Source organism: Talaromyces rugulosus, chromosome III, assembly GCF_013368755.1.
Source record: "Talaromyces rugulosus chromosome III, complete sequence".
NCBI lineage: Eukaryota > Fungi > Ascomycota > Eurotiomycetes > Eurotiales > Trichocomaceae > Talaromyces > Talaromyces rugulosus.
In genome coordinates this window covers 1515639-1542663 of record NC_049563.1, presented here as the reverse complement: position 1 = coordinate 1542663, position 27025 = coordinate 1515639, and the positions used below count along the sequence as shown (strand labels likewise).

Here is a 27025-nt window from a genome sequence, read left to right as displayed (position 1 = left end):
GTAAGCGCGCTCCCAGAAGGAGTAAATCCCGAGCCCCTCCTCTGGATTCACCACTTACAAAAAGGCGAAAATCAGATAATAGACTTTGTCTGTATCTCCAATTAGAAGAGGATGCTTTGCATTTGCCGCGTATCTAATTGAATGACGAATCAATTGGGATTTACAAGGGTGAATTGTATTGCAGATACCCAGGATGCATGCATATCCATAGATTCTCGCAGCCAAACCAAACTACGCACTCACTCCGATCGTATTCATGGCCATACCTATAAGCCTCCACGACCATGGCTTTTGGTGTTCGAGAAACCCCCTTTCCCGCTATTGATAACATTGAAATTGGCATCAATCTAGAACAATATTTTGAAATTTACAATATAATAATAATACTAATAATACTAATAATAACAGTAACCAGGTGGCGACGGCAAAGAGCATGTATTTTAACCATGTAAAGATCAACTGCATGCAATTGCAACGCACGCGACCGACCATTAAAATGTTCAATGTTGGTTTACCACATTTAAATTGGAAATTGACAGTTCAGATGGTACATATATATATAATGTACAAATATATCCCCAAGGGTATCTAATTTCAAAAGCGCTTACACCCGCCAGTCACCCAAATCATTAATCGAAAAAAGCCCGACTTCCAACGCCGTTGCCATGCATTATGTCATTATATGTATATATATGTATCAACCTTCTTCTTCCCCCGCCGACGTCGTTGTAACATGTGCTTCGGGTACGCTTGGAACACCTCCGTCACTCGAAGAGGTTTTGCTTCGAACTAGGTCGATCGCTTTTGCGACCTCCCTGTTGGCGAAGCCTCTGAGCTCTGTCAGATAATCTCCTTCTAAAGTTGCTACATCGCCGACGCTTTCATATAGCTTGCGTGAGATTGTGCGGTTGATATCCGTATACTCCTCCTTTGTGATAACTTTGCCTTGGTAGAAAGGCTTTAATTCGGACCCCACCAGTCGTTGTACATCTGTCTTGACAGAAAGTGATAGTTTGCGAGAAGGGGAGTTGTCATTCGACCTCGCACCGATGTGGTCGCGTCTATGGCTTCGATGGTGTCGTCTGTCTGGGTGTGCTGGAGACCCATTGATGTTAAGGTCGTCTTGGCTTTGAGCCGGCGAGACCGACGGAGAGAATTCTGGCGCAGGAGAAGAGGCCGGACTCGAGGATAATTGCATTGGCGAGACTGCTCGCCTTCGAGAGAGGGGTGGAGGGCTGGTAGGTGATAGCCGGGGTGATGATGGGTTCGAAGATGCTGGTGATATGGAAGGTGAGGAGGGACCCGATGTGTTGTGGAATTCGGTGGGAGTGTTTGTATGTACAGATGGCCCAAGGGAGTGGTTGCGTCGAGTGTTGGAGGAATCCTCCACTTCTTTAAGCAAGGATTGTAGAAAACTAGGTCCACTGGTGACAGGGTTATCGGATTGGACGCGAGCCGCAGACCGCGACGCTTCGCCATTGCTGGTCTGTGTAGCGATCGCTGCTAATTCTTCTGTACGTCTCGTGCGTGGTCGTTTCAGTTTTCTTTCAGGTTCTGTCGGTTCTGGGGATGGAGACTCGGTCGGTTCTCGCCGCTTCCGGGACGGATTAGGGTCGTCTTCCAATTCCCTGGCACGTTCAAAGGCGTTCCATGCACGCACTTCTTCAACCGACTCCGGCTGTGGGGTTGGCGCACGCGGGACTCGGGGGCGTGACGGTCGAGGGACATATTCGTCAATAATTGTAGCAGGGTCTCGGAAGACACGGCCATTTCCTTGTCGTTCTGCGAGTTCTAGCCGACGCTGCCATGCGCGGGTAGAGTCGCGCCGGGACCGGGTAGGTACGGCGCGATTTCGACGGAGGATCGGACCCCGTGTAACTGGGTGTTCGGTATCATCGAACGGAAAGTCAAGGTCGAGATTCAACCTGTCATACACAGACTGCCACACAGCCGCCCACTGGAGGGAGTTGGCTTGGTTGCGGTTACGAAGCGAACGCTGTTGCGCACGGGTCCGACGTTCCGGTTGGCGGCTGCGGTTGGGTCTGCTTGGGGGTTCAGACACAGCGTTCAGGGTTCGCTGAGTTTGACACGTCTCACAGTACCATGAGCCAGCGGGCACATCGTCCAAGTTCAAACAATAGGTATGAGACGGCACATCGCATCCGTCACACAGCAGCAGCACGTCTTCGTTATCGTTATCCCCGCAAATCACACAAGGCTGCGAGTCCGAGTCGTCGGTGATCTCTTCCTCGAGGATCATGAACGGATCCAACTCCGCCTCTTGTACCTTGTTTTGAACGGGATAGATCGACACGGCGGGGCCTAAAGGGGAAGTAAGTTTCGGAGTCCGTAGACGCAAAGCAAGGGCGAGTTGACATACCACCAACAGTGTCGCATAGCTCGACGGTGTTGAAACTTGCCCGGCAGACGGGACAGCTGTTCGCCCTTTCCACCCACGGCTTGAGGCAGTCGTCGTGGAAGGCATGGAGACACGGCACGAGCCGGGCAATACTCTGTTTGGATGAGACGTCCGAGAGCGGCTCCGGGGCGGGCGGTGGCTCGTCTGAAGCAGCATCATCATTATCGCGATTATCAACTCTTGGCGGCGTAGATGGGACGACAACGGGAGCAGGGCTGCTGGGGGCGCCTCCGCCAAGGTCGTTTAAACACACAATACAAGAGTCGGCCATCGGACGAGGGATGAAAGCCCAGAATGTGCGATGGACGGCTAAGAGAAGGCATGAAGAGCAATTAACTGGACCAGCAGCGACCTTGGGGGAGTAGAAAGAGAGGAGAGAGTTGCAGGTGGGCGAGCGCCGCCGTTCTTTTGAGGCAGCGCGCTAGGCCCGGTCGGGAATGGCGCGGGCAACGTGACCTGATCAGCTGCGCCTGCAGCCTGCAGGTCCTCTCCTTCATTCCGTCAACTACTGGGCATGAAATGCCATTTTTTTGGATGGCTCAAAGCTGAAATGCTCGGTGGCGTATTCCAAAGGCTTCAGCTAAGCCAGCTCGCCATTGTCTTGGTTATCGTCCCATTTACTGCCACTGTCAAATGAGGACTGCCAACCTATCTCACAACGCTGTCAACCACTTGCCGCTGGAGAATAAGATATCTATCCTCGAGGCAGGGGAAAAAAGGCTGTTGGATACAAGGACTGACCAATCTACCAATGATTTTTGGATTCGTGGTTAACAATAACATGCCAAGAGGGCTGATTTGTATGTAGCTGATGCGATACAACAGCGTAAACCAACATAACTGACTTGGTAGCTCCATGGTTTCTCTCCTTAAAAAGCATATAGTCTTTAGATACAACTTGTTAGATCCGGATTTATTATTGCAAAATTCATTATTGTAAAATTCATCGTTGCTTCTACTCTTCTATGCTGGATGCACCAACCGAGTCGACCACAGTGGAGACGGCTGAGACACTAAACACCCCCAGGCACCGCCTGCGGAGGTGAACACAACAACCAGCCAGTCTCCTTCCACAGCCCCTGGCAGCGAACTGCCTGCTTCTGCTCGAGCGAAAAGAGAGCAGCTCAATATGCAGTCCGGAATATCAGGTGAGTCTATAATTGTTTGGCTCGAGGACATTCACAATGCACACTCGGCCGGGCTGTGGCTCAACCCCGCAGTCCAGCATCACCGCCAAACACTCAATAACCAACTGACCACAACCGCACTCTCCAGTCTCCTCGGAATTGCAAAATGCTTTCCAAGCATTCACTGCAGACGACTCGCAATTCGCCCTGCCCGTGACGATTACCTCCGAGAGTCTCCAGCCGAAACCTGCAATTCCCTTCTCGGGCTCCTTCTACTCGTCCGTCCCCACGCTTCAGTCCGTCCTCGAGCCCAAAACGCCCATTTTCCTGATCATTCGCCATTCCCCCGGTACACTCGTGGCATTGACCTACATTCCATCCAATGCAGGAGTCAGAGCAAAGACTCTGTTCGCCGCAACGCGCTCAACGCTGGCCAGAGAATTGGGGAGCGAGAAATTCACTACCACGGTTTTCGCAACAGAGGAGGAAGAAATAGTCGCCGAGCAAGCGTGGAGAGAGCGTGATCTGGAAGGCAATGGCTCTCCCCAGGCCGGGTATGAGAGAGAGGAGCTGATGGATGACAAGGAAAGGGAATTAGACGCCGTGCGACGCGCTGAAGAGGAAGCCAGGCATGGCACTGCGGGCAGAGATGTTGGTACTGGAGGGACATTGGGCAGAGTCAGTGGGTATGCTACAGGTGGTAGTGTCGACATGCCTATGCCTGTGGACGAGGACATCAAGTCCTCTTTACGGTCTATACAAGATGGACAGCTAGTGCAGCTGGTGGGTTCAGGTCACTGGTATTATTATTATATCTTGTGTGTATACTGACTTCAAGTACAGTCTATCGACGTCCGTTCCGAAACCGTCAAACTTGCCAGTGCCGATTCAAGTGTCGCTCCCAGTGCTGTGGCTTCCAAGCTATCGGATTCCTCGCCGCGATACAGCTTCTACCACTACCCCGGATCCGATGTGGTTGTGTTTATATACACTTGTCCCTCAAGCTCAAGTATCAAGGAAAAAATGCTCTATGCGAGCACTCGACGAATGGCGATCAGACTGGGTGAACTAGAAGGGATCAAAGTGGATAAAAAGGTGAGAAATTTCCCCGAGTCGTCAATCTCGAGAATCCCCATGTTCTAACACCCAAGTCCAGATTGAGGGTTCCTCGCCAGATGAAATCACCGAAAGCAGACTGCAGGAAGAGGTCAGCCCTCCACAGGACGAGGCGGCACCGAAACGCGGATTTGCCAGACCCAAGCGTCCGGGTCGGTAGACGGTGGCAGGTAGATAGTGTTCATGACATGTCCACGTGAAGTTTCATAAAGTTCATAGCAAGTTGCTGCTGTCCCCGATTTGACCTTCCAGATAAGGCGGGCGACAGTACTCCAGTATTTGAAAAAAAACCTCTCGTATACCGCGTGTAAAACCGCCGCATCCACCGTAAGACAAAGCTGGAGACAGATAGAAACTATTGATTTCGAAAATTTTTCTTCTGGTAGAACAGATCCGTCCGAGAACTTCCCAGATTTATAATCTTCGGGCAACCGTCGCGATCCTTCTCTAGACGCGTACACTCGAAACAGTAGAAAGCATCACTGATGCCCTCGCCACCGCAGACGATGCACTTGTTCTGGTAGTTTCCAAAGGCACACTCGTCGCAAATGCGCACCAGGGTCGTCGGTCGCACGTAGGAGTCGCAGACGGGGCATTTGCCATCGCATTTGTCACACAGGCGGCCGATGGAGATGCCGGGCTGCTTGCGGCACATGACGAGATCGGGGTGATGGCGAGACATGGTGAATCAGATTAATACGTGTGGGTTTTTTGGTTTCAAAAGGATTTCCCACAGGTCGAGGATTTATGTATGAGTCGTGTTGGGTTGTGTTGTGAGGGAAAGAGAAGAAGAACGTAGAAAGGTGAAGGAGAAAGAAAGATTTAATGCCCGCGCTTGGTCCAAGCGCCACTCGCGGCCTTCCCGTGGAGCGCAACATATTACTACGTACGTAGTACTAACTTTTGCGACAGCTCACCGGGTTTCCTTGCTGCTGCTGCTACGTTGTTGTCACAGTCTGATTGAATATATCCAGCATGGCAGAGGGGTAAGTCCATACGTGGCGCATTCTTAGGGGGCGATTAGAAGCTAATTCCTGTGCTTCCAGAACTCTAGCTTCCGCCGTGGCCGTTGTTGCTCAGCCTGAAGAATCAGAGCAAGAACCAGCGCATGCTTCACCAGAGACCGGGCATAAGAGACGTCCATCCTCGATCTCAGACTCGGGGAGTAAGCGACGACGTACCAGCGACGGCTCTCCGTCTGACTCACGTCGATCTCCCTCCCAACATGCCACGGATCCAGACTCGAGGCGGCCTGCTGCTGCTCCTGCGAGAAGAGGAGGTTTCGTTGCAGAGGAACGCAAGCGCAGCAAAAGGCTTTTTGGCGGACTGCTGGGAACGCTCTCCCAGAGCTCTTCGAATACAGCACAGAAGCGTCGGGCTGATATCGAGCAACGCCAGCAAGCGAAACTTCGAATGCAGGATGAACGGCATACTGAGGCTAAACAGAAGAAGAAGGATGATATTATAGCTGAGAGACGCTTGCAACAAAAGGAACTCGACCGAGGGGCAGTACGTTTTCTTCCTTCTTGCTTTCCCATCCTGGTTCGGCCGGGTTGAGAGTGTGCATTGGCTGATCTTTCTTATTAGATGACTGCGAAACACAAGAACTTGCTACAAACGGCAAATTTCTTGCGGACAAAGACACATCCTATCCTGGTAAGTTTTATTGTGTGTGGTGTTTTATCTTATAGGTCCAAATGGCTAACAAGGGCAGCTGTGGCTTCCATTTCAATTACGACCTGAAGACGACGATATTATCGACAAGCAGATTGAGGAAGCAAAGGAGACTATTGCCAAAGAAGAAGCCGAATTTGAGGAGCGATGGCATGGTAAAGATGAAAAAGAAGACAGTGAGCGAGATACAGACAACAAAAATGCACCACCAGACGATGCAACGCAAGAAAACGACGGGCCAAAACAACACGACCCCGAAGAGTCTAGCACACAAAATGCAAATGACAACACGAAGCTAGAGCCAGAACCTGCAGCGGAAGAGCCTGTTTCTTCTGGCAACAACGAAGAAGAAAAAGATGGCAGTGCAGCCCCGACTGGAACGTCTCAACGCAATGAAGATGAGGGAGAAGAAGTCATGGAAGAAGACAAGGAAGACATGGTTATCTACTAACCAACGACTAAATTTATACCCAGCAACTTCTTAGAGCTACTTGAATTCGAGAGGAGAATCTCGGAGAGCTTGCCTTTCCATGATGCACGCCGCCTTTTCTCACGCAGACAGAGCACGTCACCCATGTATTATTGCCGTCCGAAAATTATGTATAATATCATTACTTTTATGACTTATCTCTTTCAATATCGAGAACCGAAGATCCAGTTATGTGCTTCTTTTTATAGGGCACGTGATCCTTACCTCGGCGCAATCCTATGGCCCCTCTTTTAGTAATTCAAGTTACATACAGCTCAAGTTGATCCGTACCAATTCAATCAACTTCAAGAAACAGCTTTCAAAAATGGCTTCCAAGGTTGACAAGATTAATTACACGAATGACTCTCGCGTTGAACGACGCTCCGTCATCTTGAACGGACGGAATTACAGTAAGCTCCGTGAGCTTTTCCGGCTGAGCTGTTCTGGTGCTAACATGAAGTCGCAGGCTATCTGTATGGCGAGCCAGCATCCGGCAAATGGAAAGCTACAATTTTCTTTGTATGTATAACTTGAGATATTTCTCTCGTCATAAGGGCGGGTTTAAATTACTCTCATTTCCCAATTTCCTCTTTGAATTTCTGTTTAGCCGGTGGTATCCTGGACCTCGGGATTGCTACACATCAATGGTAAATTGAATTATATCAACTTAACTGACGCTAAAATGCGAGCAGCTTCATGGCTTTCCAGATTTGGCTGTAGGATGGCGCTATCAAATCCCTCATGTCTTGCAACTCGGCTTCAGGATCGTTGCTCCTGACCAACTGGGCTACGGTGGAACTGTAAGCTCTTTTTTCATTTTCTCTCGACAAGTCTATGACTGATGCAAGGAAAATAGGATGCTCCTGTAGACCCCAAAGAGTACGCATACAAAAAAATAGCTGCCGACTTCAAACAACTTGCCACTCAGCTGGGTGAATCGAAGATCATTCTGTGTGGCCATGACTGGTAGGGAACTCCTTACTTTGACAAAAACTACCGCCAGCCTGGCTAATTGTCCTTAATTATAGGGGTGCAGCATTGACGTATGCAATCTACCACCATCAACGGGATCTGATCTCACACATTATCACTGTTTGCGTGCCATATGGTCCTCCGCGAGCCAAATTTATTTCACTGGACGACATCGTTGCCAACTTATTTCCTCACTGGGGCTATCAGCTGCAATTCCGATCCGGTGAGGTTGAAAAAGTTGTCCACACAAAAGAGGAAATCGGACAATTCTTACTAGCTTTGTATGGTGGCAAGACGTCTGCTGGAGAATGGGGGTTTGATCCAAGGAAGGGCATCGCTCTCGACAAAATAGGCCAATTTCAACCTTCGCGGGTCTTAAACGGCGAGGTTAGTTGTGTTTTTTTTTCCCTTTCTATTTCTCTTTGTATATTACCCGTTTCCCGCAAAAAGACACTAACTTTGATCTTCTAGGATCTCGAGTTCTACGCAAATGAATATACCCGTCATGGTGTTAATGGCCCGCTGAACTGGTATCGCCTTACGGAGATTAACCACACAGACGAGAAGCAATATGTCTCTCAACCAAACATTGAGGTTCCGCTGCTTTTCATCCAGGCTCTCAAAGACCTCGCTCTGCCCCCTTCTATGGGCAAATCAATGCAGAAGTATGTCCCCAACATGACATTGGACCAGGTCAACACGTCGCATTGGGCGTTGACTGAGGACCCTGAGAATGTTAATCGCATCATTGGTGGATGGCTTGGCAAGCAGTTTTCCCTGGATGGACAGAGCAAATTATAGTCGATTGAAACACATGCGGTAAAGTAGGAGGAAATTACCATGTATTCTAAAAAAATGCCATCTCGAATGAAAATATAAAGCCTCAGATTTATACACCTTATATAGTCAAATATAATAGTACCAATACTTTCCGATAATCGCATTTCTACCCAATTTATTAATTGATGTTAGGAAAAATTGCTTTCGTGTACCCATTACTCTCATATAGATAATGTCGTTCTTTCATCTTAGTAGAAACAGCCCACATTCGATGAATATTGGGTTATTCTTAGACCTCGCCGAACTTGGCCGGTAATAGTTGACCAAATCCTATCAACCTGTTCTGGCTAGTTTTAGGGGTTTACAATTATTATTGATATATAATAGTTTAATATTGTGAAAACCCTCCTCAATATCATATTCATCGCGGATCCTACTTACTGATTCCCAACTCCTCAATAAAAAGATCAGCAGCCCTCTCGCCCACTGCAAACGCCGTGTTATTCGTGTTTGCCGCAACATTGTGCGGCAAAATACTCAAGTCTGCGATACGTAGCGCTTCGACACCATAAACCCTGAGCTTGCTATCAACAACCCCTTTTTCCTCCCGCGGCCCCATCTTGCACGTCCCCACGGAGTGCCATGTGGTGGCGACATTCTCGCGCAGCCACTTTTCGAGAATAGTATCGTCTTCAGATGTATACTCGATATCCTGCACGTCTACAAGCGGGCCTTGTGTTGAGGTGCACGCGGCTTTGGACGATGCCGGAAAGGGAGGGTGGCCGGGGGCATGCTCGCCGCGGTATGTCTGCATGCGCCGTGCAATCTCTCGCTGTTTCTTGTATGCCCATATGTGCTTCTTAAGGTCGATCCCGTTTGTATCGGTGAAGAAGCCAGTTTCAAAGTCAAGGCGATCACCAATATCTGGACCGGTGACATGTAGGTGGCCGCGAGAGTAGGGATAGACGCTGAAGATGGTCATGGCAAAATACTGCCCGGCCGGAATTCCGGTTGGCTCACCGGGGAAGCTGGATGGAAATTGTCAATATATCGGAAATATATAACCCTGGTTCATATTACTCTTACCAGCTTAGAAGCGACATCAGAGCCAATGGCTTGTTTGGATTGTCCCGAAAGTCAGCATCCCAAGATCTCTGAAACTCAGGCCCAAGGGCAGCTACTTCTGTGTCAGAAGGACGCAGTTTGCAGGTGATGTCCTGGGCGTTCCACCCCAGGATATCATCATTGTTTTTGATGATTTCTTCGGGATTCCGACGGCCGCTGGTGATTGCATCGAGCGTCTCTTCTGGATCCAAGCTCGACTTATAAGGGTATAGAAGAAGCTGATGGTCCTCGTATTCGTCGCCAACGCCGGGGACATCAGCCACGATAGGGATCTTGGCCTGTGTGAGGACACTAGGTCTGCCTATGCCGGACCTTTCTAGCACAGAGGGAGTGCCGCATGCACCACAAGAAACAATGACTAGTTTCCTAGCCTTGACTGTACGAATAGGATGCAAGTTCGGGACACCCCATTGGGAGTCTGGATTGGGCCTGTACTCGGCTCCCACGGCTCGTCTGTTCTCTTTGTCGAAGAGGATGCGTACAACCTGAGCCTCTACTAACACATGCAGGTTTTTATGATGGCCATCCTGCAGCTTCGGCTGAAGGTATTTGGACGCGGCATCTTGTCGCTTTCCGTCCGGCGAGATATAGCGCATTGCGCGCTGGACGCCGTTGTTGGCATCTAGGCTCTGCAGATCCTCAATCTCGGGGAAGCCGACTTTCCCTGCTGCTGAGATGAAGTCGTCCTCGGATCGAGTAGCTCGATAAGTTCCGCGTGACACCTGAATTGGACCATCGTAGCCATGTCGGTCTTTTGCGCCGGGGCCATGGTATGTCTCCAGCTATATGAATCAAGTTCCTGCTTTTAGCTGACATTCAAGGCGGATACTGGAAACAGAAGGATTAAAAAAAAAAATTTAAAAAAAAAAGAAAAAAACCTGTCTTAGATACGGTAGCATGTCTTCCGCTGACCATCCAGGAGTATTCCACGCATCAAAGTCCGATCGCTGTGCTCGACTGTACATCATCAGGTTGGTAGATGAGCCGCCGCCGAGAACGCCTCCAGAGGGGACGAAGATTTCTCGGTCGCCCAGCTGCTTTTCCTTGTTTGCCGCGTAGAAAATGTTGGTTTTCCCAGTTGGCATCAGATGCGAAAGGAACAGAACAGGCACACCGATGCTGGGTATGTCGTTGTTGGGCCCGCCCTCGATGATCAGGATCGAGAGGCTGGGGTCGGCTTCAGCAAGCCGGGCAGCGACAACACAGCCGGCCGTTCCACCTGGACAATAGATGTAAGTTATTTCAATATAAATCAATGTTTGCCAGGGCCCTGGGGGTGGTGGATATCGAACCTCCGGCAATGATGACGTCTACCTCGGTGATGGCATCGGGCAGGTCAGTGTACAGGCCCATTGAGTGTATGGAATACAATGAAAAGGTGTTTCCAAGATGAGAACAAATATAGTTATATCAATCGATATAGCGGTGACTCTCTAAACGTGGGTGAAGTGACATGGAAGTTTTTTCAAAAAGGCGTCCAGCCCAAGTCAGCCCCTCGATTGTGAGGCTTTTTTACCACTACTCCAAAAAGGGAACCCTTGTGGGGATTCTTGTAAGTGGTAGTAGTAATTTTAGTTTGACATCGATAGCATGTCAGGTGGAAGGTATCACGCCAAGGGTATTGGCTGATCGTTATCGCTGACTGGTCCAAGATTTACGCCGGGCAGTTTTTCATTTGTATAAAACTCATATTGTAACAACAATGAAGTACATACAACCTTGGGCACAAATATGTGAGTAAATAAAATGGGGTTAAGGACACTCGAATATACAATTCATCACCCGAGTGGACAAATCATCGTGTGTCACAACATCGCAATTCTCCGATTTACTATCCCAAATAAGGCGGGAATACGCAAAAACAAGAGGGCCATTCCTCCATTCCGGTAAATTTTGTCCGCCTTGACCGTTGTTGTTGGGATCACCAGTGGTTGGAGTCAGTACTAAGACCCAGGGGAGACCGCCTACATTGAATTTATTTGCCCAATTTAGATTGCCGCTATTGTAGCCAATTTGACCAACGTTTTCATTGGTGATATTCACAGTTAGAGAAATTGGAGGGGCGTCTGATTCCTTTTCAGACACTTTTTGCGTGACATGTGCAGTGCACGTCGTTGTCGAGTCGGCGGATGTAGTCGTTGTGTGCGCCACGTTACCCACAGCCATAGTTGATTTTGTACCGACGTTGCACGTATATGTGGTATAGTGGTTAGCGCCAACAGTGGTGCCCAAATCGAGCAGCCAGCCTCCATTGCACGCGCAATATGATGCCGCAGTAAATGTACTCCTCGCAATCGTTTTGGGAGGCACAAAGACAGCATTACAATGGGTGATGGGTGGTGGTGGTTGAGCATGGTGAGATGTTTTCACCCCATCTGTAGAGGTGGCTTTTGGTATTGGTTTCGTTGAGGCCGGTTTCGTGGATGTTGGCTTCGTGGATGTTGGCTTCGTCGATGTGCGAACTGAACAAACCTTTGCAGATGATCCATCTCGGCGTTGAAAATTGACACAACTATCGCTGTTTTCACGGTTCCATAGGACCGGCACACCTCCATGTCTCGGGTACGCCAGTCTTGTAATAAGTCTCTTGACATTGCCGGCAACACGACCTTGTTGCTGTATTTCAGATTCAAATTCTGGTATTGACATGAAATAGGCAGCTAGGCCAGCTACCGCAGGCGCCGCTGTAGAAAAAAAAAAAGGTTGTTTAGCCTTTATTTGACGACGCTGAGTTGGAAAAAAGGTGGATATCATACCCAAGGACGTCCCTGAATAGCGGATGATATTGTCTTGGATGCTGTCTGCGCACGTAACATTAAATCCAGGAGCGTAGATCGACACAACAGGCCCGGGTTGAGAAAAATCTTGCTTAATCCCGTCGTTGTTTGAAGCTCCCACAACAATAATACCATCGTACCTATCAGCATATGCCGCTGGCCAGTGCTCTATGGCTACATCTTCCTAATTTTGATGGGAAAAAATTAGCATAATAGTCAAGAGTCGTATAATTATATAACTACTTACTCCAAAATTGCCGGCAGTGCAAACGATCGGAACATCTAATCTTAGTATACCGCGAAGCGTTGCTATGTAACTCAACCTGACGGGGTCAAAACCTGTTACTGGCAAGTAAACTTCGAAAGAAAGTAAGTTCTTATCTTGATTAGAAAATAGGTAGCGCCACTTACTTCCTCCAGAAAAGTTGATGACTGCTTTTCCTTGAAGTTTATTTTTTGCAATGTCCTCGCTAACTTCGGCCAATAATTCCAACATGCCTGAAGCCATAACTGTATCTTGCATGGCTGCCGTTGGAACCTTGACTATTACTACATCGACGTCTTTAGCAACACCGTACTTTGGGCCCGCTATCTTGGAAAGGACACAAGATCCGTGGTTTTGTTCGTCGCTCTGTGTTCTAATAACAGCGCCTGGCTCGCCGGCATTTTGAGGGAACATCCACCGTTTAGTCCCTGGCATTGAGTAGTATTCGGAATTTTGGGGATTAGCCCCCGTATCGATAAGGTAGACCGTGATTCCCGAACCTGCAGCAGAATTATATTTGTAATCATCGGTGAGATCAATAATAGTCACGTTATGTGGCTGGGATACCACCCGCAATGAAGCCAAAGCGTCGTACTGGGAAATTAGACGACTGCTATTGGCTCTTTTAGAAATATCAGACGTGTTGGTACTCCTAGGTGATGGATAAGGGCCGCCTGTTATGTCGTATGGAGCCCAACCGGTTGTTGATAAAGCCTGGTCCTCTACGATGCCAGAAACCTGCCAGATATTCAACGTTAGCTAGCCTTCCTGTAAAAAAAAAAGCTTGTTAATTTATATACCACAGAGCTGTTGCTGAACTCTTCAACCTGGCTGGAATTCAGCCAGGCCGACCAGAAAACCACCCCGAGCTGCGGACTTCCACGTGTCGTGTTGAAATTGCCCTCACCAAGTTGTTCTGTAAGCTCTTGTTCAAAATTTTTTATCTCGGATTCGTCTGTTTGATTAGAATCTCTTATAATCAACAGCGGCCGACTTGATCCTGTTGGACTTGACGTTTCTGAGACTGTTGTGGTCATGATTGTACCAGAACATGCACTAGTCGTGACACACGAGGTGGCGGTGATTGTGAAGACTGTTGAACCCGAGCTGGAGGGGAAGTATGATGTCGATACGGTAAGAATCTCTGTACATCGGGACACGGCTGTCTGAGTACATGATGACTGAGGTTGAGTTGTAGAAGGGGTAGTAGTAGTATGAGCAGTAGAGGGGGTGGTGGTAGAACGAGCAGTAGAAGGGGTAGTAGAACGAGCAGTAGAAGGGGTAGTAGTAGTAGGAGCAGTAGAGGGGGTGGTGGTAGAACGAGCAGTAGAAGGGGTAGTAGAACGAGCAATAGAAGGGGTAGTAGAACGAGCAGTAGAAGGGGTAGTAGTAGTAGGAGCAGTAGAGGGGGTGGTGGTAGTAGGAGCACTGGAAGGGGTGGTAGTAGTAGGAGCACTAGAAGGGGTAGTAGTAGTATGAGTAGTAGAAGGGGTGGTAGTAGAATGAACAGTAGTATGAGTAGTAGAGGGTGTGGTAGTAGTATGAGCACTAGATGGTGGAGATGTAGAAGAGGCAGGATCGGTGCTGGTGGGTTTAGCTGTAGATTCAGCGGACTTCTTTGCCGAACTTGGCTGGTTGTCATTTGTGTTGTCTTTGTTGTCTGTGTTGATGTCATCTCCAATCACATTAATAGCACCAGTCAATGTGTCAATGTCATTAATAGACGGATGAACGCCTTTGACAACACCATCTAAATTGTCCAATAACTGGTCTGCGCAAGTAACAAGTTTCACAACATTTCCCGCGAAACCGGCAATGTCGGATATCAAACTTCGTTTGCGTTTGTTACTTGAGCATTGGACACTATTAGTGTCAGGCTTGTTAGGTAAATAGTCTAGGTAGTTTTTGATTTTTGTCCTGCTGTCGTGAATCTGATTCACATAGTCTGTCTTGTGTTTGTCATCGTCTAAAACTGTATTTCTGTTCTTGTACAGTCCACCAAAGAGTATTGGGAAGATGGTGGCATTTGACGTCTGTGATGGACCTACTGAGCCAGTAGAGGAGGGATCAGTAGATACTGGCAAGTCAGTTGCCGAGGTGTCACCATGGGATGGGTGTGGATTAGGCGTAGAAGTCGGCTGTGATGTTGTTGCCGGAGACCCGCTTGTAGACACATGAGAAGAAGGTATTGATGCTGGCAGACTTCCGGGGCTGGAGGCGTTTGGAGGGGGTGACTGTGCAGAAGACGGTGAATCTGGATGTGACGTAGCCTGTGACGCTTTTCCAGGGGTTGAGCTTTTCGCTGATGTAGCTGCAGATATAGGCTTTGAAGTAGGAGTTGAACCTTTCGCTGATGTACCTGTAGATGTAGGCTTTGAAGCAGGAGTTGAACTTTTTGCGGATGTACCTGCATGTCCAGGGGACTTTCCAGAGGCAAATGTTGAAGTTGGATGTGGCGTTCCTCGAGAGCTGCCATTCGAATTTGCCGTAGGGCTCGGGTGTGCCTTTGGAGTTGAGCTTTGAGCTGGTGTCGAGAACTTATTGCTGACTCCAGGGGTGGTCGAGTTTGCGACAGGGCTCGGTTGTGCTTTTGGAGTTGAGTTTTGAGCTGGTGTCGGGAACTTGGATATCCAAGTGCTGACCCTAGGGGTGGTTGAGTTACCTCCAATGGTGGAGTTTCCCCCCGGGATGGTTGAATTTCCAGTTGAATTTCTCCCTGGAGTGGTAACGTTTTGATTTCTTTGCAAGATAGATGGGTATTTGGCTGCGTAGGAGCCGAGGGGGATTGCCCCTCTTTCATATCTGAACCTATGAATAAAAGCTTCAGAGGAAATCAAGTAAAACAGAATAGTGAAGAGGAAAACCATGGTTATGTTAGCCATGTTACCATTCAGTGAAGAGGAGAATCACTAGGTTTACACGTATGTACAGGTATGAAGGCATGCATTTACACAAGTCCATATTCAGTCTACGGTACATTGAATTGAATTCATTTGACTTTTTGATACTATGAAGTCTATTTACTCGCGCTAAAAACAAAGGTGAAACTCAACAATCCTAAGATTTAGGACGCGGGTCGGAGTAAATCGCATCGAATATTTTGGCTTTGTTTTCCATAGCCAGAGCCTAGATTTCCGGATTTTATGGGAAGGAAAGCGGGGGTAGAGGAGAGAAACAAACAATGAAAAGAAAAAAAACGTAATTTTATGGCTTCATTAGAACCGAGCAGGTCATCCTTAGAGGCTGCAAAGGAGTATAGACTGCTGCAGCGAATCAGAGAGCAGGAAAAGCAATGACAATTTACGCTAGCTGCATTGGGAAATTTGCTTGCCGGCCGCACGTGACATATGCAAACCAGGCAAACAATAGCCATTCTTCCCGGCGCCTTCCAGATTTGGCTTCATTTCTTCTCCTTGTCACAGGAATGGACGGCGTGACACGATGAGCAATGAGCAGAAGAAAAGCCCGCTGACCGATCCCGCGGTCCTGGTATCGTCCCTGAAAGTCGGCGCGCTAAGTGGTAAGTGGTGACCGGACTTCTTTTGGTGTATAGGTTAGCTGACACAGCAGGACAGCATGTGCTGGTCTGACCTATGGAGGCGCTTCGGGGATTCTGAGAGCAACGAAGCATCCGATCATCCATAGTATCTCGCATGGAATCCATTGGGCTGCCTGGGGCACTTCCTTTTGGTGTAAGCATCTGAAACAAAGCCAAAATAGGGACAAAGAGGGTGCATTATACTAACGGAAGCGACTCAGGGATGAGAAATAATATTATCAGTATTCATTACCAAGACAATGCTACGCCAAAGGACAGGGTTTACGCCAGCGCTGTCTCCGGTGGTCTTTCCGGTGGCATTGTCACACGGCTGATGGGTAACGAAACTTCCGAACCACAGTGACACCAAAAACACTAATGAATCTCTACAGGCGGAAAATTTACCCCAGGCCTTGTACTGTTCTCGCTTTTTGGCTACGTCGGCCAAAAGACGTGGAATTTTGTGGAAAGACGACAGCAGGAAAACGAAGGCAAAGGACCCAAGCCGATATTACAGCGCATGGCAGAGTCCAAGTGGGTTCCGCTGCGCTCGCTGTCCGATGACGAGTTCCGGAATCTCTTGAACGAGAAACTGCTGAGCATCGAAGTTGACATTTCCCTTTTGGACGAGAAGATTCAAAGCTTGGAGCGCGAGAGGGCATTGGAGCAGAGCCAGAAAGCGCCAGAGTCCTCGCAGTCGTGAGATTTTTCTTTTCTTTTTCTTTTCACTAATGTGTTACGGCGTTGGGAATTGTGTATAGTATTTTTGGGTTCTGTACTATACATGCTATCTTCTAGAGTTACAACATTTGAAACAAGATAACTTCACACGGAGGCAGTACTACTGCCAGAAACAGCCACCAACAGATTACTAGCAGACGGAGGTAACGGTGATAGGACGGGCGATCAATTGATGTCATAAAAAAAAAAGCTTGGTTGATCGGCAGTGACACTACTATCAAGCATTGTGATGCTATTAACAACAATGCTGGAATAATAACAATATATCAAAGGCATAATAGTTGTTCTAATAATTCATAGTTAATTAGTAATAATCGATTAAGAGTTAAAAAACAGTAAGCAGTAAATAGCAGGTTTGGAGTGGTTCGGCCTGGGCCCGGCCGGGCTAAGCCAAGGGGCCGATTGGCGCAACTAAGCCTTGACATATCGCAGCGCGACCATTTTCCGCCCACTGAGAGCAGGCTGTCCGTCTCTCTGCATCACGCTGCATCCAGCAGATTATCTCTCTTCGCTGTCGCTGCAGCTGCTGCGATTCCTCCTCCATCGACCGCTCCGCTACGACTGTGCCACCCCTCGTGAAGGCGTGCAACCCCCTTTTGACCCCTTACCCCAGATCCGCCACGCGCTCGCCAGACTTTCCTCCGCTTGCGCTGCGAATGCACCAAAGCCCGGCCTTAGGACTGTGTGGCCATTGATAGGAACAAGACAGACAAAAGGAAGTGCTCAGACGAATGGAAATGAATACAAACAAACTATTGCCGCGAATGATTAGCATCGAGTGAGCCGCGTGGAAGAGACCCTGTCCGCCCTCTCCGGACAGAGGAGGATGTTCTTCTTCAGCCCCACCACTATTCTGGTGGGCGTGTTGTTGCTCTATGTCTCGTCATTTATCCTGTTCGCCATCGTGCGCATCGCTACCGGCGTGTCCATCCAGCGCATCGGCTATTTCTCCCTGAGACGCATTGCGTATGCCCCTCAAGACGGCGTGCAAATCGACCTCCGCGGACTGGGCTTGTCCCTGCATCGACCGTCGTTTTCGCAGCCGACATGGATCAGCCTGCGCCTCACCGATCTCAAAGTGACGCTGGACCCGAAGTTGCTGAAGAATGGGAATAATGGCAAAGGAGCTTTGTCACGCCCGGGTTCTGCGAACGGCACCCCCGCGCTTCCCCAAGATGCCTCCTTTGGCGCTGCAACAACCAAGAGCCCGTCTCGCCGCAGCGAGACCTGGAAGAGACTGACAAGGCTGAAGGAGAGAATAAAGCGATTGCATTCTTATATTCACTGGGTTGCCATGATCGATGTGCACGCCATCAACACCTCCGTGCACTTTGTGGATGCAGGCCATATCCAGGTTGGCGCTCTGACAATGGCTGTTGATACCAGGCGAAAGATGGTGGAGCGTGGCAGACTGTTCCGCCACAAGAAGCAACAATCGCAGGAATCACGTCCCGCTGAATGGATCTTGACCGTACGCAACATCTTGTTGGCAGTCGATGGCCGCGAACCGATGGAACTCTTGGACAACCTCCAGCTGAACATACACGGCCACTTATACCGAGATCTAGAAGGCCTGCGAGACACATCTGTTGCCGTCAAGATCGGCCGACTCCACGTTCCGTACGACGATCTGATGATCCTTTCGCAACGGGTCCGAGAAGTCGAAAAGACCCATCTCAAACCCGAATCACCTACCGAGACCGACGACGAAATATCCTTTGCCGATTTTGTAGAAGAGCTGGACAAGCCTGGTTCGAGAGAAGATGTCATTGTCCAAACGGTGGCCGATTCCAAGGAATTTGTCAGTTCCATTCTCCGTGGCATAGAAGAGATTCAACTTGCTTTGAGTTTCTTCCGTGTATCCAGAGGCGTTCCGATTACTTTAGCTGGGGAAAAGGAGCTACAACTCAACCTTGTCACTCATGAAATTGGTATCGACCTGCATCGAATGGACCCCAAATCGCCAGCACATCGAATGTACTTTCAGAAACGTGATGTGGCCCACCAGGCTTTACTCGCTGCCATTTCAGTATCCGTCAGTCTCGAGGATTGCTCAGGTGCCACTGATAGGCTTCTTTACATCCCCATGGCCACGACTACAATAAAAACAACCTTTCCTTCAAAGACAGTCAGCTTTTCAGACGAGCATGACGCTGATGCACGGAACAGCAATGTCCTTTTCGCCAACCTAGTCATTACCTCACCTTCGCTTGATATGGAGACCCGCCATGTCTCCCAATTTTTTCGCCTAGCACAAGCAAAACCCTCATCCCCTCGCCGAAAGAAGCGAGATAACCATCATATCATTTCACGACTACTACCAAAGGCTAGCATCAAACTCTCCGTTCATGAACCTGTGGTGCGATTTGTGCTTCCCATTCCAGAGGAAGACGCAGTTGATCCCGGTGATTACAACCTTCTAATATCTTCCATCTCCTCAATATCACTAGACATTGAATCGTCTCACTCTGCCGAGGCCGGAATTGACTATTCCTTGTCTTCCGTCTACCGAGTCTCTTCTCACCAACTCTATTATCAGACACCAGCTGGCGTAAAGCACAACCTTCTCCAAACGAAGAACATGGAAGTGCGCGTTCATCTTAACGCCACGCCAGAAGTTTGTGTCTTTGTGTCGGGCAGTTTGAATTCATTCTCCATACACATGGTAAACGCCGACGTTAACCGTGGAATTAAACAAGTTGTGGAACAATTCAAGGCCCAGCTGAAGCCAAGACGAGGGATGCAATCAACCACCTCAGAGCAAAAGGTGAGCTTTCTGCGCCGCCTTCCGCCTTGGCTCATGCGGGTGCAATTCGAAGCAAGCGAATTGACCTTCGAAGTTTCTGGTCCTCCTCCTGGGTCATCCAAAACGCCACGCGGAGTTGCTCTTCAGCTGGAATCCTGGACAGCCGACTACCGTGCACAAAAACTAGAGCCTATGAAAATAAGCTCTAGACGACGGACGTCTAGTCATTCGCATCCTTCTATCAGCGACGACCCTGCGTTCCGATTCCCCCCTACTTCTCCTCCCCGAAGGTCTGCCAACGGACATGCAGATGGTAGAAGGCTCGCAGTCCACTTTAGAGGACTGGAAGGCTTCGTGATCGAGGCTGAAGATTACATGGAACCTGAGTCTTTCCTTTCCCTACCGCGCTGTGAAGTTGCTTTTAGCAGCCAGAGTGACCTTCAGGGTCCCATCTTCCACATCAATTCCTCTATGAAGGCTTTATACTTGGAGTTCTCATTATATAGAACTTACTCTCTAGGAGTCGCCGGGAATGTTCTCCACGAAACATTTATGCGAAGTTCAGCTGAGAAAGCGTCGAAGGACTATCAATTCAAGGCATTCTCGAAAACCTCACTGCCGGCTCCAGTTCCGCCGTCACAACGTGCCGAGCTGACAACCATTGATCTCCGGGTTGGTCTCGTGCAAGTCAAGGCCATCATGCCAGATGATCCCCGACTGATGCTTCAAGTCTATGGCCTTGCTGCAGGCAGTCACCGCTGGTCGGCTCCTTTCTTTAGATGTCAATTAGCTCGATTACACGTTGCTGCCCCCAGGATGAAGGGTGTTTGGGCCAGGTTCATTTCGATGACCACGATGAGGGTTGATCTACGAGAAAACAGGAAAATGCATGGCCGCGAATTCAGAATCGAGCGTTCTATCGACGTATCAGCAGATTTTATCCGACTAGGCGTTCCCCATCACTTGATCGTGCACCGGGTGTTTAACAATTTTACAAACACCTTGAAGGCTCTAAAAGCCTTGCGACACCGCTACAAAACCGATTCTGATGAGGACATCCTCCATAAAGACCCAGAGGGACCCAAGATTGTACCTCGCATATCTCTGCGTAGCAAAGCTCTTGCTTTCCAGCTTGAAGATGACGCTTTCGAATGGAGACTTGGATGCATTTACCGAGCAGGCCTTGTTGAGCAGAGACATCGTCTCGCGCGAGAGGAAGCCTTCCGATTGAAAGCCCAAAAGGTCAAAGACGCAGACAACAGAAGAAATTCTTCCCGTTATCGCGCACATTCGGCTCACCCAGATTCGCACCTTGGACGAAGAAGTGATGACAGGAGGCGAAGTGCAAGCGTTGGCCCCAGAGAATCTCGACGGTCTTTCGACAACAAAGCAAGGTATGGGCGAGTCCGTTACGACACAGACGGCGCTGCAAGCATATCATCTACAGCTAAGATATCGGAGAAAGAGGCATTGCGTCGACTGCAGGAATACAATTCTCGTAATTGGAAGACGAAAATTGATGCAGCAATGCAATTCCAAGCCAAATCTATTAGCAATCTGCGCAATGCCTTCGCTGGAGTTGATCAACCGCCTGATGATGTCGAGGATGACGAGCCGATCCTTGCCATACCAAATCGACCGTCGTTGATGTCCACATTGATCAGTGATTTGCACCTGATCATTGACAAACCTTCCTTCCCAGTCACCGAATATGCTAGCTTTCTACACAAGATTGGAAAGGGTATGCCAGTGGACATGCAATACTCTCTTCTTATTCCTATGAATATTCATTTAGATATGGGAGAAGCCAGGGTCACTCTCCGTGACTATCCACTCGATCTTCTCCATATCCCTGCTCTTCGTCCAGGTCAATCCCCTCGACTGCCAAGCTGGTCCTTGAAGACAGACTTTGTGATTGCTGAAGAATATCGAAACTTCGAATCCACCCGAGATGTAAGAGTTTGTATCGTTCCTCCCGCCAAGTCCCCGGATGGAGATGTAACGGAGGGAGTCTATGTCAACATTCGACGAACTGTTGCACCAGTCAAAACATACTCGGAGCCTCGTTTTGAAATCAATACTAGTCTTCCAACGAGTTTTACTTGGTGTATGTCGTATCAACCTGTCATACAGGACATGATGAAGATCATAGAAGGGTTCACTAAGCCTGAAGTGGACTTATCTGAGCGGGTTGGTTTCTGGGATAAGATCAGACTCAGCTTCCACTCCAGGATCAGGGTTTGGTGGAAGGGGGACGGTGATGTCCATTTGCGTCTAAAGGGATCCCGCGATCCATATATAATCACAGGATTTGGAGCTGGCTTCGTCATGTGTTGGCGCAAGGACGTGCAATGGGACATCCACCCCAACGATGACCCTAAAGAGTTCATGACTGTCGCTAGTGGAGAATATGTCCTCGCTGTACCGGATTACAGCCACGAGGCACGGTATTCATACGAATATGCTATGGATGACTCAAAGTCACAGGCTTCCATTCAATCCTCCAAGAACGCTGCACACTTCAAAAAGGTCTTGATGAAACTGTCAGGTAATGTGAAGTGGCTCGCCGGGTTAGTGTTTGAACGCAACGTGGACCAAGGCCGGTGTTTCGATTTCAAGCCTCACTATGATGTGGTCCTCCGCAATCCCCTATATATAGATGGATCTATGAAAAAGGTAAGAGACTCGCTACACCTGTAGTATTGTAAGATCTGACTTTGGATAATAGGATTATGATGCATTCCGTGGATTCCGAAGCAACCACATTCACCTTTCGGTTTCGGTTATGGCTCCGTCAACCCCAGATCAAATAACGCCAAACTACAATACTGTCCATCTTACGCCCCGTATCTTTACTCACTTCTTCTATTGGTGGTCGCTTTTCACTGGCGTCATGTCCCTTCCTGTGCGACAAGGGCCCTTGTGGCCAGGCGTTACCAAAACAAGCAAAAAGTTTGGTCGACATCTTGCCACGGTCAAGTACAAGCTTATTTTGTCTCCTTTGTTTGTCTCACACATTTACAAGCACAAAGAGCCAGAGGACTACGGCGAAGATGTGGTGGCTGCAACAGGTCTCAAGGTCCGCCTCGCCAACTTCAAATTCGATCTGCATCAGAGGCGAGAGCAAGTCACCACTCCGATACGAGGTCGTCTCAAACAGCTAAAGTCAAGCGCTATGCGAATCAACCGCGCGGAACTGGACTTTGAAGCCGCCGACTTTAGAGCTGTTTCTGCCAGCATTGAAGGGACTACTATGGAGGATGTTGAAGCCAGGCCAGAAGAGATTGTATCATCCTTGCAACAGCCTACTGCCGCTGTGGACCTGTCTCGCTTCACGATTCCCGACCAAGATCTAAGCTGGATTGACATGGATGACTTTGTCGAACTCGACTGGATCCTTCCCCAGGAATCCACGCCCAAGACACAAATATTACCTCTTGCGTACACCCCTCGTTTCACGTACTTTCGACAAACGGATCATAACAGCACGTCGTTAGCTAAGACTGGATTCAGTGCATTTGGTGACGAACCAACCCATGAGTGTGTCATGTCTCAGGGTAACGATCCGCGACGAGTGCAGATGGATCTCATCAAGGGCCGTATAGCCAACCTGCAAATACAGTCTGAAAACCATGAACTTCAACTCAACGAGCACGAGCTCCAGCTTGTCCAGGAAGGCGGCGAGAATCACGACCTCAAAGTGAAGCATGAGTTGCTCGTTCGGCAGGCAGAGTCTCTGGCAAGACGACGCAAGTTTCTAACTGCTGGACTTCGTCACCTTGAGAAACTCATATTTGGCGAAGAAAACGACAACGACGCGACCAGTAGCGAAGCTCAAGAAAGTGATTGGTCGTCACGAACCGGAGAAAACTTGGAGTCCAACAGTGACGGTGGCGAGTCCGTAATAGACGGTAACTACGAGCCGCCGGATGTTGAGCTGGCGACCGATTTCAATAACCGTTTCACTATTCACAATCCTCAAGTCAAGTGGAACAACTCCCTACGAGACATCATGGTGCGCTATGGCCATCAAGTCAGTCAGAGACGAGGTTTTGTGTATTACATGTCGCGCCAGGCCGTAAAATTCATTACCGACATCGTTGACGAGCAGAACAAGAACAAACGCAAGCGGAAAGGATTTTTCAATCGCTCCCCCGATCGTGAAGATAGTCAGGAGCGGAAAGACGACGACAGCGTAGAGGAACGCATCGAGCAGCTGTTACATGATGCCAAGAGGTTCGTGAACGCAGATGACCCTTCGACAACCTCCCCGAATGAACGGGCACACCCCAAATCGGGCGACTTTAGCGACAATATATCGCCGGAATTCACGCCGCAGAACAGCTATCACCTGCATCTGATTGCTCCTCAGATACAGCTGCAAAGCGACAAGAATCCACGATCTGTCACGCTGGTTGCTGCTAAGGGAATGGCGTTGAAGGTGGTATCAATCATGGACAAGCGTCGGGTCAGTGATGACGTTAGCGGGCTGGTCCAGCGTCGTTTCTCCGTGCACATGGATGGCGCTCAGTTTTTCGTTGCAACACAGAAGAATCTCAAGGCACACTTGCAGTTCTATGCTGGAAACAAATATGGAAATGCGCCGGGCTCGGCTTGGCCACCGTGGCTGACCTTGGAAGCCATGTTTGACTTTGAGCTCAATCCGTTCGGTTTCTCGCGGATTATCCAGAGGACTTCGGCTTCTCTTCGGTACGATAAGTTCAATAACCTTCGTCTGAAATACAACGATGAAGTGGCCAAAGGGGAGGGAGATTCTACGCTTCATCATGACTATGGCGAGGGCCGTGTGGACCAGGTCTGGGTGGACTTCCCTGATGTGCGAGCAATTTGCGACTCGAACGAATACTATACCATGTACATTATCGTTTTGGACTTGCTGCTCTATAATGAACCGCTGGAGAAGGTCAGGAGCGAGAAGCTGGAGAAGATCATGTTTGCCTCTGATTTCAGCGATCTCCGAGGCGCGCCAGAGATGGTCTATAAGCTACAGGAGCGTATTCGCCAGCTGGAGGAAATTAGAGACTATTTCCAAATCCAGGCTCAACACTTGGATGTCCAAGGCTGGCAGGATCGCATCACTCTCGAGAAAGATTTGGTCAGCTGCGAAGACGAATTGTTCTTCATCATGAAAGCCATCACAACCTCACAGAGACGAACTGATGAGCGAGCCTTATCGCAAGCCAGTGCCTCGCTGCGCTACTGCCTATCGGCTTCAGATATTGTCTGGCACCTTATGCGTGATAAGAATGAACCGCTGGTGGAATTTCAATTACGCAACGCATCGTATGAACGGACAGACCACACAGACGGGTCAAATCATAACATGATCGAAATCGAGCGTTTGTACGCTCTGAATCTGCTAGAGAATGCTCTCTACCCTCAGATGATTGTCCCTTACATGGACCATAAAAGCCGAATCGAGAGCGGAGATATGATGCTTCGCGTGCAGTGGTACATGTTAGAAGCCGTGGCTGGTATCCCGGTCCTGGACCAATTCGAAGTGAATCTCTTCCCGCTCAAGGTGCAATTGGAACGGGAGTTAGGCAAGAAGCTCTTTGAATACATCTTCCCCGGTATGGGATCCAACGCCTTTGAAGGCAGCGGCGGATTCTCCCCTTTTATGGTCAAACATATCATACCTGTAGACGAGGAAGATGAGGAAGAAGATAACGCCGGCGACGGGGAACTCACACCTGACTTTGTGTCAACGCCCCGTAGCCAGGCTAGCTCTTTAGCAGGAGACGATTCACAGGCCCCGGCAGGCCCCGGTTCAATCGAACTTAGGCTACAGCCGACTTTGAGTCTACCGGACAATCGCAAGGGACAGCAACATGGGAATCAATTACGGCCCAGCCGGTTCCGAGTCGCGCCGATGACACGGATAACCAAGGATAACAATCGTCTGTCACCAGGCGACCGACCTGGGTTACCTCTCCGTTCGCCAACCCAGATTGGTGGTCTCTCGAAGAAAAAGTCCGCGGAAAGTATTCGAGCATTGACAAGATCCTCCACCGAAAAGGCGGCCAGTATCATGTCTAGTAATTCGACGACAGTGGGCGAACCAAAGAAATTCTCACTCCGAGGTGCGAAGAAAGAACAGACAGACGACATTACGCAGATGATGTCCCGAGCGTCCAACTACATGATCCTTGCCAATGTCAAGATCAACGACGTCGTTCTTTGCCTGAGCTACAAGGGGCGAGGAGAGCGCAACATTGAGGACGTGCACGATTTCGTCTTCCGTCTGCCTGTGCTGGAGTACCGGAACAAGACATGGTCGAACCTGGAACTTGCTCTCCGTCTGAAAAAGGACGTTATCAAAGCGTTAATCTCCCATGCGCCAGCCATTCTCGGCAACAAGTTCTCTCACCCACGGCCAACTAAGCAGCAGCAGCAACGGCTGCGAGAGCTAGCAACCTCGTCCCAAATTATCCTCCCGTCGTCCGATGCATCGTCTGCCTTGGGAATTTCCTCGCCTCGAAATATAGCCAGTCGCAGCTCCCATGCCGAAACCTCTGGATCGTCGTCTCTACACCAGTCGGTCAGTGGCTCTGACACGTATCCACTGGGCCAGACAGCTTCGTATTCGTCGAGCCATGTCAGTTCCAGAGAGCCGAGTATCATGATCTCGGAGCCTCCGACGGCTGATGCAGAGCAGGAGGAAGAACCCTCTAAACGACGAAGCTTTACGTCTGAGCGCCCTCCTACTTCTCGCAGCAGCATCGGCGGCAATTCTCATGAAGAGAGGTGTGTTTTTTTTTTCCTTTCCTTTCCTTTTCTATAATTCACCGATACTAACGATATCACAGTTCCAAGAGAAGTATTCGCAATCTAGGACGCAAGCTATTATATCGACACAGTGTGAACACAAACGAATAAGAAAAGTTTTTCACTTTTTTTCTTCTTTTCTTCTTTTTTTCGGGTTTCGGTCTCATAATCGAGATGGCATTTTCGGAGTCTTAGCATTTACCTATATTTTGGTACCACATACTAGTTGGTTTAATATGGGGATGTGTACGTGCTATTTGTTGTTCTTTTTCTTTCACATTTCAGGGACTTGCATACTATCACGGCCTTGGTTATTTCATAATTTTCTTTCGTTTTTATTTACTAAGATACCTTTTTTTTCTCCCTTTCTTTTTTTAGGATTTCTTGTTGATTCATGTATGGACGATTGAGTATCGGTATCATCGCCATGCATTTGATAACAGATTTTTGTGTATATTTATATAGTTCAATGTTACTTGCCAGGAAA

At 48.9% G+C, this 27025-nt stretch overlaps 8 protein-coding genes across 8 annotated transcripts; 4 read left to right on the top strand and 4 right to left on the bottom strand.

Moving 5' to 3' along the window:
- Positions 1–697: 697 nt before the first annotated feature.
- Positions 698–2690, bottom strand: TRUGW13939_05390 (uncharacterized protein; the record flags this gene model as incomplete). Its single annotated transcript, XM_035488554.1, has 2 exons — positions 698–2322; positions 2381–2690. 2 exons carry the CDS (start codon positions 2688–2690, stop codon positions 698–700), a joined length of 1935 nt encoding a protein of 644 aa, XP_035344447.1.
- An 858-nt stretch (positions 2691–3548) lies between these two features.
- Positions 3549–4822, top strand: TRUGW13939_05389 (uncharacterized protein; the record flags this gene model as incomplete). Its single annotated transcript, XM_035488553.1, has 4 exons — positions 3549–3567; positions 3695–4329; positions 4390–4641; positions 4703–4822. The coding sequence occupies 4 exons, from the start codon at positions 3549–3551 to the stop codon at positions 4820–4822; spliced, it is 1026 nt and encodes a 341-aa protein (XP_035344446.1).
- Positions 4823–5017: 195 nt separating this feature from the next.
- On the bottom strand, positions 5018–5344 carry TRUGW13939_05388 (uncharacterized protein; the record flags this gene model as incomplete). Its single annotated transcript, XM_035488552.1, has 1 exon — positions 5018–5344. The coding sequence occupies one exon, from the start codon at positions 5342–5344 to the stop codon at positions 5018–5020; it is 327 nt and encodes a 108-aa protein (XP_035344445.1).
- A 293-nt stretch (positions 5345–5637) lies between these two features.
- TRUGW13939_05387 (uncharacterized protein) lies at positions 5638–8578 on the top strand (the record flags this gene model as incomplete). The annotated part of the gene is made up of 10 exons (XM_035488551.1): positions 5638–5648; positions 5709–6171; positions 6250–6318; positions 6377–6775; positions 7080–7215; positions 7272–7324; positions 7498–7605; positions 7662–7771; positions 7834–8164; positions 8249–8578. 10 exons carry the CDS (start codon positions 5638–5640, stop codon positions 8576–8578), a joined length of 2010 nt encoding a protein of 669 aa, XP_035344444.1.
- Positions 8579–8990: 412 nt separating this feature from the next.
- Positions 8991–11035, bottom strand: TRUGW13939_05386 (uncharacterized protein; the record flags this gene model as incomplete). The annotated part of the gene is made up of 4 exons (XM_035488550.1): positions 8991–9585; positions 9644–10464; positions 10561–10901; positions 10975–11035. The coding sequence occupies 4 exons, from the start codon at positions 11033–11035 to the stop codon at positions 8991–8993; spliced, it is 1818 nt and encodes a 605-aa protein (XP_035344443.1).
- A 399-nt stretch (positions 11036–11434) lies between these two features.
- Positions 11435–15531, bottom strand: TRUGW13939_05385 (uncharacterized protein; the record flags this gene model as incomplete). The annotated part of the gene is made up of 6 exons (XM_035488549.1): positions 11435–12366; positions 12439–12643; positions 12707–12798; positions 12871–13462; positions 13525–13679; positions 14352–15531. Coding segments are annotated over 6 exons (3156 nt in total), but the record flags the coding sequence as incomplete, so codon positions are not given.
- Positions 15532–16093: 562 nt separating this feature from the next.
- TRUGW13939_05384 (uncharacterized protein) lies at positions 16094–16965 on the top strand (the record flags this gene model as incomplete). Its single annotated transcript, XM_035488548.1, has 4 exons — positions 16094–16244; positions 16300–16416; positions 16484–16600; positions 16655–16965. Coding segments are annotated over 4 exons (696 nt in total), but the record flags the coding sequence as incomplete, so codon positions are not given.
- Positions 16966–17829: 864 nt separating this feature from the next.
- Positions 17830–26649, top strand: TRUGW13939_05383 (uncharacterized protein; the record flags this gene model as incomplete). Its single annotated transcript, XM_035488547.1, has 3 exons — positions 17830–22425; positions 22478–26517; positions 26580–26649. 3 exons carry the CDS (start codon positions 17830–17832, stop codon positions 26647–26649), a joined length of 8706 nt encoding a protein of 2901 aa, XP_035344440.1.
- Between the last annotated feature and the right edge of the window lie 376 nt (positions 26650–27025).